The 16,037-nt window shown below is 41.6% G+C and overlaps 1 protein-coding gene across 6 annotated transcripts in view; it reads left to right on the top strand.

Moving 5' to 3' along the window:
• Positions 1 to 16,037, top strand: part of EMCN (endomucin) — a 57,369-nt gene that overhangs the window by 10,138 nt on the left and 31,194 nt on the right. For all 6 annotated transcript variants that reach the window (XR_008466659.1, XR_008466660.1, XM_054203220.1 and 3 more), the window contains exons 2-4: positions 7,647 to 7,706; positions 10,316 to 10,417; positions 10,832 to 10,945. Coding sequence is in view for 4 of the 6 variants with exons in the window: in XM_054203220.1 (XP_054059195.1) it covers positions 7,647 to 7,706; positions 10,316 to 10,417; positions 10,832 to 10,945 (276 nt within the window). In the remaining 2 variants the exon portion in view is untranslated. The remainder of the gene's footprint in view (positions 1 to 7,646; positions 7,707 to 10,315; positions 10,418 to 10,831; positions 10,946 to 16,037) is intronic.

Raw genomic sequence — 16,037 nt, 5'->3', positions numbered from 1 at the left:
TCCTGCCCATGTTTTTTCCCACTCTTTTGTAGCAAGTAATCTCTGTCCTGTGAGACCAGCCTGCTAACCAGGACCAGGAGCTACGGTGGAGAAGTAGGAAGTTGAACTTAAATGTAACATCTCAACATGTAGGATTTGTATAGTACATTTTCAGTTTGCCGATGAAGAGAGGCGTGACTGAAAGGAAGGTAACAGCTTGGCAAAGGGGAGCTGGTTTCCCCCCTCCCCAGGCAGCGGGAGTTACAGGCTTCCAGCTGGTTGGCATCAGTGGCAAAGAACACAGTCTCTCTCCCTGCCTTAGGGTTTTTAGCATTGCCTGTAGTATCTGACTACATCTCACAGGGGTTCACCTTAAACATGACTGGTGTGACTTTGTTCAGGGTCCATGTAGTCCTTCCAGTTGCTGTTGTAAGATATTCACGCAGAGAAAATCCTAAGGAGAAAAAATGGCTTGTGTTGCAGAAGGCTGTGCTAGGAAGTGCAAAAGCATTGTGAGACCAGGCTGTAAAAACAGTTTTTAATTCTGATTTGTGATGATATTGCAGTGGCGGTGATCCTGCATGTGACTCTTGTTAGGGACGCAGCTTTCCTTATACCAACTGCTATCACAGTGCGAATAGTTGTGTGCAGGTATTATTACAAACACATCTGAGTGTATATGTGAGGCATGACGTGCTTTGTGTACTGCTTTAGCATACTGAAGAAATATGAAGACATGAAGGTTGTGTATTTTTCTTTGAGTTTGCTTCAAATTCACAAAGTTTGCAAATGGCTTTGTTTAATTTAACATCCTTTACCACACACTGTTATCAGCTCCAGCCATTCACTGGATTACATCAGAACCTTCGTTTCCCCTTAAAATCTAGCTGATATGACTATAGAGGAAAGATTTAAAGTTTGAGTCCTTAAGGATTAAATGTACTAGAAAGACTATTACTTCTATCAAATTAATTCTTTTAGAATACAATATCTGCAGGTTTTTAATATTTTGTTGTTTTGGTTTTTTTTTTTTTAATTCTTGAATGTTAAACTCATAGGTTTTGTATTTGTGATCTTAGAGGTTTTGAATAGGAAGAAAGGATGGTTTTGAGCAACGCTGTTAAAATTGCACTTCAGGCTCTTCTAACAATACATCCCAAATGGAAGTTTTTGCAATCTGGAAGCATGTATGCTTCCTCTAAGAATTTTTGCAGCACTTGCTGGTTTTCTAAATAATTTGCGTAGTATGGGTTAGTCATTTTTAGCCAACCAGCGACTAACCTATGACCACAATTCAACACTGTTGTTTGATTTTGGGGAAGTTTGATGTCACGATTTCAGTCTGAACGTAATACTCCAGATGAAAGTACTACGGGGACAACTGTTCTTAAGATTTCTCAGAACACTGTAGAAACACCCCTCTGCTCTTAGGAACATGCCTGCCTTGAGCCTGGCAGATTTCCTGGCAATGCATTTCTCTTGGTATTAGGTAGCTCTTACTTGTGCAATTAGTATGTGAAGAAAAAAAGCTGTATCTAGTGGAAATAAAATGAACTGCAGAAATGCAGAGGGAGGACTGAAATAACAACAGTTATCTAAAATTATTCCCATTCCTTGTTTTTCCTACATTACAGCTTTCTGCAGTACTTTCAGAGGGTTGATTCTGCACTGAACACATGCTCCAGACAAAGCAAAATATTGAGAAAGCTGAGATCGGTTGCAAATGCAAACGGTGCAGCTTGTATCCATATTATTATTATGGAAGACCCAAATAAAAAAACCTGAAGATGCAGTTGAGATCTTTACCTGCAAATCTCTCTGTTTCTTGCATAACTCCATTAATGCTAGAGTGTGGTGCCATTCTGCATTGCAGTTTGTAGTCCCTAGAAAATAAGAACATACTGTTATTCCTCTTTTATCAATTGGAAAATGGGACACGGGGAGTGTCTATGTGGCAAAATACATAGAAATACCTAAGACGATCTGAATGAAGGAGATTAAGTTCCAGAAGCTCCATCTAAACTAATTAAACTGCATTGTCCTACATAGACATACCGGTGAGGATGGAGTAATCTCTACTCCACAGTCGTAGCCATTTATCTTCTTTGTGATGATATATCCAGGAGAGCTGTAAACTGGCAAGCTCACGAACTATTTATGGTAGCCCAGCGCTGCAGCACAGATGCCACAGGCATGGATGTGCAGGAAGTTGGATAGGAGAACTTGCCAGCGCTGTATTGTTACAAATCAGCCATAAGCACTGGTGGCATTTACTTTAAAGCTACTTTATATGTGTCTTGGCAAAATATTATCCTGAAGCTGTGCAGGAAACTGGACCTGGGTTTCCCAACCACTGCTTACAGCACTCTGCCTTCCTCCTTCTCAGCTGGAAATGCAGCCTGGGCCTCGGCAAAACATTAGTGAGGAGGAAAGCTAAAACGCACCTAAACGCTAAACCTCATCAGGTAGAAGGCCCATGTAGAAGGCTTATCTCTACATCAGGAATTAAACCTTAAGTTTGATCCCTAAATTAATGAATTCAGGTGCGCTTGAGTTCTGTTTGGAGGGCTTGAGTAGGGTTTGAGCAGTGTCCAAAACTTGTTTTTGCTCTCCGCACATGGGAGCGGTGTTTGTGCAATGACTGGTTGACGGGAGATGAACTACTCATCTAGGCAAATTTTTTTTCTTTGGAGGATGCTAGACCCTTTACACAAAAATGCATTATAAGAGAATAAAGAAATTTATCTCAAGGTTTAGGGTAGAACATCATGAGCCAGGAAAGAAAGATAGGTGAGGAGTAAAAACAGAAATAAGAGAATGGCGAGAACTACACTGGGCCTGGGGAAAGGTCAGATAAGTGAATGAAGAGATGAAGCAGCAATAAATGAAAATGAAAGAGAAAACATAATAGACAACAGAGCTCCAAGGTAAGAGTAAACAGGTTGTGTACGTTGTCAGGCAGCAGCTATTTTTTGGGAACTCTGAGAATATCACTACCAGCTTTTCTCACAAGGACAGCTATAACTTTCTCCAGAAAGCACAAAATGTCACATGAAGCATACAGTCTTCCCACGGATACTGCTGGAGCAGCTGTTACAGGAGGCTTTATTATGGTCATGGGGGTTGGCAGAATTATCATTTGCTTCCTGGAAAAAGATCACTATTTATTTCTGATGGTGTGGAAAGACAGAAAGCAAGAAAGCAACTTTGACTTCTCCATGACTTGTATATAATTCCAAAGGCCCAGGGTCACACAAACAAACATAATATACAATAAAAAACCTTAACAATGCCATCTGTAGATTCTGCTTTATAGCTTTGAAGCAGGATATTAACACGTACAGGTTTCCTCAAGACACCTCTTTGGTAATTGCTCCCAGCTACAACCTTTTGGGTATTGGTCTGGTTTTTGAGTGGGAATATCTGACATCTTCATCAAGAAAATTGTTAAAACACTAGCTTCTGGCTATTACGCCATCAGCTTGACGCAGGCATTGAAAAACCTGCAAAGTGTCTAGTCCAAATTTCCCTCGTCCATTACCTCTAGTTTCACCTTCAGCTGATGTAATGAGAAGTTTATTCCTTTGTCTTTGTTGCAGCTCCTCACCTACTTGAGTGCTGTTACCATGCCTTCTATTAATCTTTCCCTCTCTGGGCTAAACAAACGCAACTTTTGCAATCCTTCTTGAGAGGTCATTTTTTTCTAGACTCCTGATGATTTTTATGGTTCTCCATTGAGCCCCACTCCAGGCATCCACAACCTTCTCAACACCTTTCTGAAGCTGGACCAATTACTTCAGCTGTGGCCTCATTTGAATGGAGGGATTTTAATATGAACATATGCTCCTGTCTACCTAGTGCAAGGTCAAGTGAAAAAATGTCAAACAGGCCATTTCACTCAGTGTTTCTGTAGTGATAGTGACTTTTCCATAAAAATGATTTATTTTCAAAGCCAGATATTGATGACAAGACAGCATTTAAATTCAGTAATTCATGTAATGAATACAATCAATCTATATTTTGAACAATCTATTAATCTTCAAAAATGTTTTTGTTTTGACTTTTTGGCATTCACTTTTGTATGAGCCGTTTCATGTGGTGTTTTAAAACTTAGTGGTTTGTGCCCTGTAGTATCCTGTAGTGTATACACAGAACTACTGATGTAGTGTCATGCAGTCATTTCTGCTTTTTTTCTGTCTTGATTATAGCAGTGACAGGCACCTAATTAACACAAGGTCAAAACCCGCTTATCTTAGTCTTCCCAGTGTAAAGGTAAAAATAATGAGTGAGACAGAGGGAAGAAATGATGAGAGCTCCAAGCTCAGACCTCGGAGACTGAAGCCTACATCAAAAGCTGCCGTTTGAGGACAGCTGTGGCTGTTGGTCAGCCCTGGTTAAATTCAGGGACTCCTGAATTTTAAAAAAGAAAGTTCAGTGTTTCAGTTCGTTCATTTCAGGATCATGTCTGAAGACCAGTTACAAATGATTTGACTGTTGCTTTAATTTTAGAACAAATGTATAATTTAAATCCAAGCCAGAAAGGACAACAAAGGGAAATTCTGTGAACCTGAAAGGAAAAAAAAAAACAACCAAAACCCACCAGTTTTCTGTTTTTTCATTTTGGCCTTGTGGCCATCGGTCAAATGTTTTTCGAGCTCTTAATTCCTTCTTATTTTTCCCTGCCGCCCTTATTGTCTTAACTGTCTCTGGGCCTTCCTGCCCTTCCCTTCTCATCTTCTTCCTGTCCTGTTATCTTTCTCCCAGTTGTGATTTCTTCTCGCCTTGTTGTCTACTTTTAGACACTTGTTTTTTTTTCTTTTTGGATCTTACCACAAACACCATCATTCCTTGCTTCAGCTCTGTGTCACATCTGAGCATGTTTTAGCTCTGCGAGTGTTCTCCAGGCACAAGAGTGCTACATCACAGGTCACCTATGCTCTTTTGGCTGAGTTTATTGCCAGGGAGCACAGCAAATGGGAGAGGTTTGTGTGTGGGAGCAGTTGCCAAGTAGGTTTTGGCTACTTCCACGTCAGAGTACATCAAGGTGCTCTCATATCAAAGGGGTCATTTCATCTGAATTTGCTGAAAACCATGCAATTATAACTTAATTCATTGTCGGTCATCTGAGGCTGCCACCAACCTGACATGACCAGAAAAATTAATCTTTCTGTGTCTCTCTTTGTCTAGCAACAGTTTCTAATGTGCCATAGTTCCTTTTTCAATCATTTTTGATCTCTTGCTTTTATCCCCCATAGGATTCTCCTTAGTCACAACTTAACATTGCAAATAGGAGCATAATAAGCCACAAGTTCTATCGCTTCTTTTAATCAACCAACTCCCCCTGAAATCCTGGCTAGTTTTAAGCATTTTTGCATGTTGCTTTCAACTTGTTTTTCAAGTATACTTAATTATCCACCATTTTAAGAAAACAATTAATTCACAAAACTCCACTTTATTCTACTCTGCTAATCAAATTTACCTTAGTTTATCTCTAGCCTGTGATAAAATCAGCAAATTGTGAATCATAACAAAACTGTGACTTAAATCCTCAATTTTTTAGTTTTGAGGAAATCTCGGCCTATCAACATGGTTATTAAATGGAACGTCTTTAAAGGATGAATGATCTAAGTATTGCGGTGGGCTTTAAGCAAAGCCATGTTGAGTTAAAGGAAGAGTTAGGGAATGAGCTAATTGGCCAGCTAGTGCATTTAGCTGGTATTACAGACACCGTAGTTACTGAGAGATGTTCTAACAAACCATATGAAATGTAGGCACTGTTGGAAAAACATTCTGTTTTAGTGCTGTGGCCTTGTGGCGTGAGGATTTACAGGAGCTTTGTCAGCAGCTCGTAATGAGAATGAAAAGATGGAAAAATGCTCGTTGTTTAGGGAAACAAGATTGCTTTTTGGTCTATTTGGATGGAATTTATTTTCAAAGTATTTCAAGTGTGGGTTATGAAGCATTATTCTAACTGGGTAACTAAACGTCAGGAAAAACAGTATTCTAAATGCACTGGGCAAAGGGCTGCGCATAGCCTGGCTGTGTTCATGTGTCCTGGGGAGTAGGGCTGGGGCAGCAGCAGGCCCATAGGGAACTGATTTAACTGGATATGGGATATACCTGTGTGAAGCTGGGCCAGCACGTGCTGTGAGGAGGCATTGCAAAGGCAGCAGTGTACCTAGAAGAGATGCCCAAGAGAGTGGCGCTCACTGGGAAGGGGCAACAACCCAGCTGAGGCCCATTAGAAGCGCGCAGGTGCCAAGAGGGCCAATAACACCTTACACTGCTTGAAGAGTAGTTGTAAGGGCTCATGATTAGGCCTTAAGATGTGCCTGCAGATCTCCTGCAATTGTATTATGTTTGGGTTTTTTTTTTCCAGGTTAGATCTGTGACTCTGGCAGGCCTTGGGTAGTGCTCGTGAAATGTTAATCAGCACACAGCATGCTGAGCAAAGGGAACAAAGCTGACTGTTCTGCCCTGTAGCCAAAAAAAGAGAGAATGCCAGCAGATATTACCATGAATGGAGTCACACAGGAATAGTGACATGCTGTCCTGACTCCGTTTTGTAATGTCTATATTACAGCATGCTAATGCAGCGTGACAGGATGTCATGCTCCAAACCTGAAAGCACTGGGGGATTAGTCCGTGCCATTTTGCTCTCCCATCCGGTCACAGAGCTGATCTCTTCCTCCCCAAATGTACCCATCCTTGCCTCACAGTGGAGTAAAATGGTTGTGAAATGCCACTGTTTCTGACTCAGTGTAGTTTTCCCTCCTCTTCATCACCCCCTTAACTTTTTTTAGTAGAAAAATATGGACACTCAAGAAATAAGACTGAAAATTTTATTTGAAGCCAAAACTCTAGTTGAGTTATACTGTTACTAATTTTCAGCACAGCCAAGAAGATACAGAAATTATTTTGCTTTTGGTTTTGTGGGGTTGGTTGGGGTTTTTTTTGGCTGGTTTGTTTGTTTTGTAATGTTGGAGACTTTCACCTAATAAGTTGATCTAGGATTTTTAATACTGGCATCATTTACTGCAGTAAACTCCCAACAGCTGGAGCACTGCCTCGAGGGCAGTGAGGAAACTCAGTCGTTACTCTATTTAGTGCTTCCCAAGCCATGGTCTGTGAATTCTCCTTTTCCCCTCAGATACAGGGATCAGGGTGATGCCAAAAACCCCTCCTGAAGTGCTTGCACACACTAGGGAGCTAGTACAATTTTATTCCTCCAGGGCAAGAGAATGGGTGCTTACTCCTGCAGCCAAGTACTTTAGTTAATCCTCCACCCTGAAGACCCAGCACAACTGTGGTTGTACTCAAGGAGAGAAGCAGCTAGCAAAAAAACCTTTAATTGCTCCAGGTTTTTTTCCAAACTAGTCTTAGAGACTTAGAGACTGTTTTCGTGTTGGAAAACAACCCGCAGACCAAGGGGGGAGGCCATAGCAGATGGTCCCCATTACAGCAGTGAGGGCAAGGCTAAGAGATTTAGGATACAGCTTGAAAAGGTTCCTAGCAGAGTTGTATGATTTAGTTGCTTCTGCTAATAGGTTTCTGAACTTGATTTTTCCAGGAAGGTCGTTGCTGCTCTATAACTTATATGCCTATGTAGTGCTAAATAGATCTGGAAGGCAGCTGAAGTAATATGATTCTCTCTGTGTTTATTTCAGAAGATGGTATTACAAACAGTACCGTCAGTACAACCGTTCCTGCATCAAAATCAAAATCTGGTAAGAGTTCATATTCACTGTTATCTGCTCTTCTGAAGCTCCCATTGCCTTTTTAGCTTTCAGCTTTTGCAAGTTCTGGGAGAAAATAGGTGAATTATTTCATGTCAGGTGATTGTAGAGCAATGTATTTCCCTGAGCCTCTTATAAAAGTCTGTTGAGAAGAAAGGATTGAGGGATCTTAGTAAGGAGAAGGTTAATTTGAGCAGGCTGCATTTTTTTTCATGTGAAAAAGGCTGAAATCCTTGTGAGTTCCTGTGCTCTCAAGGAGCAGTTCAAGTGGGATCAGATATTAAAATATTGGCTAAGACATAGTTCAAGAGGTCACCAGATTGAGAATAATTTGGGAAACAGCATCAGTTAAGGGATCGGGCAGCAGGGAGTATCTGATTTGATGGGTGTAGAGGGACAGAAGAGGACACGGACTTTCACAGTAACGTTGGGCCTCAGTTAATAGGAAAGAACACATGTGCATAAAGCTGTCATTTGCAAAAATGCTATTGGTAACTTCTTGAAATTATTGATGTCAAGATTCACTTTTGGGGGTAGGGGGATAGCACCAGGGCCTTCAGTTTCAAAAGCTGCATTCTCTTTCTCTTTTGTTTGTGATTGCTTTTACTAGATCAAACATAATGTCCTAAAACTATGAAGACTTAACTCAGAAAGTATCTGCTTCATATGGTAAAAGTCTGTGTTTCTGGTTTACATCTCCAACTGACACATTCAGTTCTCTTTATTTTGTATCTTTGTAGTTATGAAAAATCAGTATTGACCATATTTCATTCATGTGAGTTGAATATCAACTCCTCTTTTAGTTTTAATATTGAAGACTGTTGCATTTAATAAGTGATGACAGAAGAAAACTTGGACACAGGATTATATTTTTTTTGATAACTAGAGATATTAATGAGTCTGTTTTGGAGCTGAAAGCACTGAAATGATAATGATGTATACACTTGAAATGCTAGTAATGGAGGTAAATAAGACACAGCTAGGTGAAGTATGCATGTGTTTACTACAGCAGAAGGATTAGTCCCTTTTAAATTGTGTTGCAGTTCTTTTATGTTTCAAAACCCCTGATGTTCATGTTTGTTTCAAAGACATTTAAGAAAGGCTCAACACCTCACAGTGAATGACCTCTTCAGACGTTTCACTGAATTTCTCTTGCAGCTTTTTGTTGCAGAAGGGAAAGCAGTATTGTTATTTACGCCTATGTGAAAAGCATCAGAAGCCCACTATGAGATTAAAGCATTTTGTGGGTGTGGAGCACACTCCTATCAGTGTCCATTCTTTGAGGCACTGCTATTCCAGGTGAAAAGCCAGCAACCTGAGAGCAGAGGAAGAAAGTATAAGCTATATTTTAAAAGTTCTGGTGTGAACATTGCATTTAGAAGTACTCAAGTCACATGAAGGAAAATGACATGTCATGTCATGATTTGTTCCTATTCTGTCATGTTTCCCATCCATGAAAAGTGCTAGAAGAGGTAGTAGGACACATGTTAGGTTGTTGTCAGGGATTGAAATGAGCCTCTGTAGTTGACAGTAGCACTTTCAGTTTGTATTGGATTACAGAATTGAAAACTGGGCTCTTAAAATGATTACTTATGGTTTTTTCTATCCCAGATCTGTTGGCAGCAATCTGGCCAGTCTTTTCCCTTGAGCATGTGCTGGGAGCACATAGGACCTGCAGTATGCTATCGCAGCACAGCAAGATACAATGATTTAAACCTTGCTATTGCCTTAGTGATGTTTGGGCAACTCTGCTCCTCTCTTTCTATATGAGCAGCAGCTGGAAGTGATCCCTGCTGACCAAGGGAGCTCCTTCCCCTCCCCTCAGTCTTCAAATCTCATCCCTCTGGAGCAGAGAACTACCAGGAGCCACCTTACAAAGGGCACCAAGTTGACCCTGGGGAATAGCACTTATTCGTCTCATCCAAGATGTCCTAAGCTTTGCTGCACACCTCGGAGGAAGGCCTGCCAGGTGCTGACCCAGAAATCTGGGTGCAGAGGAAGAGGGTCTGGGAAAGCTAGCCAGAGAAGATGACTCAACTGGGGCTCGAGGTGGTCAGCAGAGAGAAGAGAAAAAAATTGCACAAAGACTACTAGAGTCTCTTCCACTTCAGTTCTTTACCTGTAATATATAAGCTGTGTTCCTGTGTGTCACTTGCGCTTCTTTCTGGGGAGTTTACATCCCTTCTCCTATGAAACAGATATGCAGCAAAATGTTAGTCAGCAGTCCAGTCTGACAGCAGAGTAAATCCATCCATCCACACCAGGCTCCTTTCCCCTCACCTATTCCATTGGCAGTCTTGCCAGGCACCTCTGGATAACTCCCAAAGAGCATATGCCTCTCCCTTGGGGGACAGCTTGAAGATACAGCTGCTAACTTTCAGTGGGCAACTTGTAGATTGTCCACAGGCCAACCCTTCCCTCTGATACCAAACATAAGCACTTGGAATCCTCTTTAAAAAAGTGTGGGTAATAAAGATCTGTAACGGCCAGACTTTAAACAGAAATTCACTGTCTTTGAGAGAGAAGGCAGCTAAAGGTATGGGATGTTTATTTAGGCATGATAAAATAAATCAATACAGATGTGAATGCCTTTCTTGCAGTAACGGAAGCTGTGAACGCACTAACTTCACAAGCAACAACATTGCAGGCATCAGTGCTGACAACAACTGCAACCAGAGCTCCAAATGAATCCATCACAAGCAGTAAGTGACAGTTTCTTTGAGCTAATCATTGATGCTGTTCCAGTGGTTGTTCAGGAAATTAAGCAGGAGTGCCTCTTGGCTTGGGAATTTGCTTTACCGATAGAAAACACTTTGGTGGAATCTTGAAGGTGTGTGCAGGAGCTTCCTCCTGGTCAGACTCAAGGCAGCTCCAAGCCAGGCCTTGTAACTGCATTCTCAGAGGCTCACTGTCAGTGGGGTGACCCACCTATGAGACAGGGAGTGGCTTTCTCTGCAGCAAAGGGAGCCCTCTCCCTGTTGGCCTTCAATTTAATTGAAGTGTTCTTCTGATAATTTAAAACTAGGCTGCAAGCAAGGCAACAGGTGTGTTTTGTGTGTGTGCATATGTGTGTCTACAAAATTGAGGAAATAATTTGAATGTTGTTCCTTTATTAGACTCCACGTCTTCTTCACCTAGAACTACGCAACAAATCACACAAGGTACAACAACACAACCACCAGTAAAAGTGACCACTACAGCAGCAGACAAAAGCGTCAGCACAACAAACGGTAAGCGATAATTTCATTGAGAGATTTCTGATTTATTGTATTTATTCTGTAAAACAGCGTGGAACAATAAAGAGAGGTCAAAAAGAGTACTTTGGGTTACGGACTTGGAGGTTTGGTGAAGCAGGGCTACTCATCCTACCGTATTAAATACCTTTAATGAATCTTGCCCTAGAATCTTACACAAAGAATATTATTCTTTTAATTTGTAGTGGAGGTGATCTGAAGCCATTACACAGGATTTGAATCTCCCTGTAATTGGGAGAGATGTATTTGGAAGGGTTTTCATTTTTTATTTTCTTCTGTGTTTGGGTTTTTTTAATAAGTATTTAATCAAAAATAAATGATTCTTGGTGATCAGAGTGGTGTCAGAACAGTCCCCCTTTGGTTTTTATTTTATATATGTTACAATGCTGTAGTTAATTATGTTCTATATTATTATGAGTCACAGTACCGAAAGCAGAGAGGTGGTACTAATTACCCTGCATCAATCTTAGGAGATACTTTTGTTCTCCATAAATCTTCAGAATAATGTGTGTTGGCCCAGTGCCTCAGATTGGAGTCTAGAAAAAGACAATTTTAAAAAAAATTCTATGTATCCACCAAGTAGTTGGAGTAATTAAAAGTAGAATAACATCCAAAAGGAACTCAGTAAACTTAAGATGAAATTCAGTCTCCCTTTTTTGTCTATGAACTGCACTGTAAATGTTTGCTCAAGTCCTTTGCTGAACTGGAGCTTTGAAATACTCCATTTTTTTTATACTTAATTGATTCAAAAAATTAAAAATAAATACTCCAGATATTTAACTCAGCAGTCAGTGGTACACCAGTGTTCTCCGAGTTGATATTTAGAGCGTACTGAACTGTGACAAATGATTAGAACTTGACTTCTCTTCCCTTGGTTTCCTTGCCTAAAAAGGGACTCCTATGAAACGGTCTGCATGCTTTCTCTGTGCAAATTCTATTTTAAAGCTACCCCTCACGGACCTGAGCCTGCTAAACTGCCTGGAGAGCAATTACCCTTTCACTTAGTGGTTACATCTTCTACTGATGCAGCTTTCCCGCTCTGCTTGGTGTAGGGAGTATTCTGATTGTCAGCCCAAAGTCTTTTGTGTTTTGGCTTGGCTTTTAAATGCCAGTATCGGTGAGTCACAGAATACAGTCTGGCCAATGCACAAGCTGCTGAAGTGATACTGAAGGCCACAAAAAATCTTTTAAAGCTTGCATTTCTGACCCTGTGGGCCTGTCCAAAGTGCACGGCATGGTGCATCACATCATGGATATGATTCCTAGTCCTTTTGGTTTGGCGAAGGCTCCTGGCTTGCGGGTACCGGAGCAGCACAGGCACCTAAAACTAAACACTGGTGACAGGTAGAGCTCCCAGCAGGGACAGGAAAGCTAACAAGGAAAGGCATACCTGCCAGTGTAGCCTAGCTTCGGACACTGCTCCGCACTGATGCCCCAGAAAACTAAAACTAGTGCTGGATGTATGATCGTGCTGGAGGTACGATGGACCTGAGCGTGACGTTTTCACCAACGTGCCTTCATTCTGTTCCTCTTGTGTTCTCTTCCCACCAGCTAGAGTTCAGTCCCTAGTTGCTTGGGTTGTGATTTATTTTTAAAAATCCTCATTTAAGCTAAAAGAAATACCCAAAAACTTGTGATAAAAATGGTTGATAAATGAACCTTACAACCAGGACTTCCCTGCCTCTCACTCCGCTTTGTAAGCAGGAAAAGTAAAGAAGGCATTGGGAACTGCCCTGCATTAAAAGACTTTATATTTTCTTTCAATGCTTTTTGGAAAAACTGTGTATGTGAAAACCAATTTTAGTAGTTTTTATGACAAAATTCTGGTGTACCTTTCAAGAAAGTCACAGCCTGGGCTTCAGCGCAAAAGGGTGGGATGGGACACAAGGGTAGTGGCTTTGGGACAGGGCACAGGGGCTGTACAAATGCGTGGCCAGCCCTTGCAGGAAACCCACAGAGCCCTCAACCACCATCTGACTGCAGGCTACAGCCATGTCTCTGTTTCGACCCCACACATCGGCACGGTGAGGTGCCATTCGCTTCACTGCACCCTCCCAGCCCCTGTCAGCATCCCCAGCAGGAGCACAGGGCTGGGGGAGTCACGGTCCCTGAAGTGAGCACAGGCATAGCAAGACTTCTACTCTCAACATAGACAGGAGGTGAAAGCTGTCTATTCTTTCTTTTTCTGTTCCACTAGCATTCACTTCTCCACCTTTTTGGGCTGTCTGTACGGGATGGAGGCAGTACCTTTATGACACTTCAAATTTTACCTTTACTACACCTGATTTTTAATAAAAAGCAGGCGCCTCTTTTGTTTTGTAGTGGAGGCCATTGCTTTCTCTGCTTCAATCCCTGCTAAAAGCTTCAGTAGAATGATTGCATTCACACAGCAGAGATTTGACAGGGCTTCCTGTCTCCACTGCAATTTCTGTGGCTGCTGTCACCTTTTATTATAAATTCAGAAAAAGCGCCCAGTGCTCCACATGCTGTGAAATCATGCAAACAACTTTGTCTTTTTTTTTTTTTTTTTAACTATTCAGAATTCTTTTCCTCTGCAGGCCATAAGTACAATCTCTCCCTCTTTTCCCTCCTGCCCTGTTTATTGTACTGGAAGCCAGCAATTAGACTTGTCTCCTTGACCTTCATATTTATTAATATAAGGGGTCAAATCCAATAGCTCACATTTAGGCAAAAGAGTGACCTCACTTGTGCAGTGCTGGCCCCAAAGCAAGAATATATATGGTGCCACACTACAGCAAGTTGCATCTGCAATCCAGATTTCATATGCTAGGACACTTGCGGTCATCAAAGAGAATATGAAATAAAATGCAACAAAAGTCAGGAGGATGGGGCCAGGCTCTTTTCAGTGGTGCCCCGGGACAGGACAAGACGTAATGGGCACAAAATTGAGCATCGGAAGTTCCACCTAAACATGAGGAGGAACTTCTTTAGTTTGAGGGTGGCAGAGCACTGGAACAGGCTGCCCAGAGAGGTGGTGGAGTCTCTGTCTCTGGGGACATTCAAAACCCACCTGGACGCGTTCCTGTGCAACCTGCTCTAGGTGACCCTGCTCTGGCAGGGGGGTTGCACTAGATGATCTCCAGAGGTCCCTTCCAACCCTATGGTTCTATGATTATGTTCTTCCTCCCTTGGATACAGAGCAAGCATTTTATGCAAGGTCAGTGGTCAAGGTATGAAATTACAAGTAAGAGGGGATTTTTGGCTGTTGTGTTTCTAATTTATCTCATGCCACTCTCCTGGATGATGATACATCATGATACAATAAAATATTAAGTATTAAAAAGTGAGAAAAGGAAAGAGTGGAGAAAATACTCTTTCTCTTTTTATCAAACTACTGGTAATTAAGAAGGAAGCTTTACTTCCCTAGAACTACCGGAAGAGAGTTGTGGCTACATGGACTACTCAATTGTCTTCAGGTCGTTACCACATGCTATAGGTAAACACTGAGTATAGTTGGCTGCTGAAACATATTAGGCAGAGAGATGTTTTAAAACATATATTTTGAAATACTTGGGGTTTTTTGCTTACCAGAAAATGTAAAGCTGGCAGACAGCAGATGCAATCAGCTATGAGTGTAAACATTAAAGCTGAGATCTGCTTGGTTACCTCCCCAGCCAATTTCCATTCCTCTGAACGGGCGTGAAGTTGCATTGGTTTTGCTACACTGGGATTTTTCAAAGCTTTCATGAATGCATTCATTAATGCGAACGGTTTCTCAGGCTATTGATTACAGGGGTGAGGCCTATATGTGTGTTTATGCTAAAGTATGAGCTCAAGGGTCAGGGTTTAGTCTTCCATCATAAAAAGCCCTTGTTCTGACATTTTAATATTGTTTGGGTGTAGTTCCTTCTGTCCTGTAAAGGTGTTCCCTTGATTCATTGATAGGCCAAGTAAGGTTTTAACACACGTAGGTAGAGATGCCTATATTTCTTGCATTGCACAGAGTATATGCAGAGTATTTGCCACTTGCTTGAAGTATCTTATGATGTCTAAGCTAGTTAAGTAACTGCCTGCTGTAAAGAAAATTTAAAGTACTGTTAGGAAATGCCAAAATATATGTAGATTATATGTAGGTTAAGTAGAAAATCATGCTAAGATCAAGTGAGGATATGTCTCTAATTTCAGCTTGGTTAAAGAAAATGAAGGATTTTCAGAGCACAACGAGTAAGGAAATACCTGAGGCTCAGACAGCAGCTTTGCAGAGCAGCTTCAGGTTCCCTGTTGTTGATTATCCCTTTGACAAATACATGTTAACACACTGTCATTTATCTTATCAAAATATCAGCAGGCAGAGCTCCATCACCACCAGGGAGTTATGCTGCTGCAGCAATCAGCCCCATTCGGACAGCTATTTTACAATCTTTACTGCTTTACCATTTTTATTCATAATCAGCTGTTGACAATAAACCCACTAACCGATGATGTGAGTGCTATTGCAGCAATGGCAGCAGCCACCCTCCTCTGCTGTGCTGCTTTTCTGCGAGCCCGGGCCTCCCCCTGCCAGGCAGGCAGAAATCTTTGCTGCGGCTGGCTGAGTCGAAGCGTGATGAATTACTGCAGCGATGTGTCAGTGGGGACAGCAGAACTGAGTCACCGTGTGCCCGCGCAGAGTCCCCCGCCTGTTCCCGCACAGATATGGGCACCGCAGTAAGGACTTGCACTGTTTCCTCCTGTTGAGATCAAATTAAACCTTGCATAGATATGAGTTATGTGATTTACCAAAAAGGCAGATTTCTAGCAGGCGTACTGTGCTGTCAGTGCTGCCGTTGTGTTATGTGAGCAGTGGCTGGATAGGGATGCTTCTGTTCCCATAGGCTTTTGGCACAGAAGCTATTCGATCTGCTAAATGTGTTAATGGTACAGCCTATGCTGTGTATGAGGAATAAGGCTTGGATGCTGCTTAAAAGCCACTTCAAATCCACAAGTCAGCAAAGAATTGGGTTGCTAGGATTTAATCTTACAGTCGAATTAAGGAAACCTTCCCCACCAGGTTGCGTTTTTCGTCTTGGAAGTGGTAAAAAAGGGCACACGGACTTTTGCACCGTAG

This window comes from Rissa tridactyla, chromosome 5, assembly GCF_028500815.1.
Source record: "Rissa tridactyla isolate bRisTri1 chromosome 5, bRisTri1.patW.cur.20221130, whole genome shotgun sequence".
NCBI classification, from domain to species: domain Eukaryota; kingdom Metazoa; phylum Chordata; class Aves; order Charadriiformes; family Laridae; genus Rissa; species Rissa tridactyla.
The sequence above is the reverse complement of the archived record's forward strand: the minus strand, read 5'-3'. Positions and strand labels throughout refer to the sequence as shown.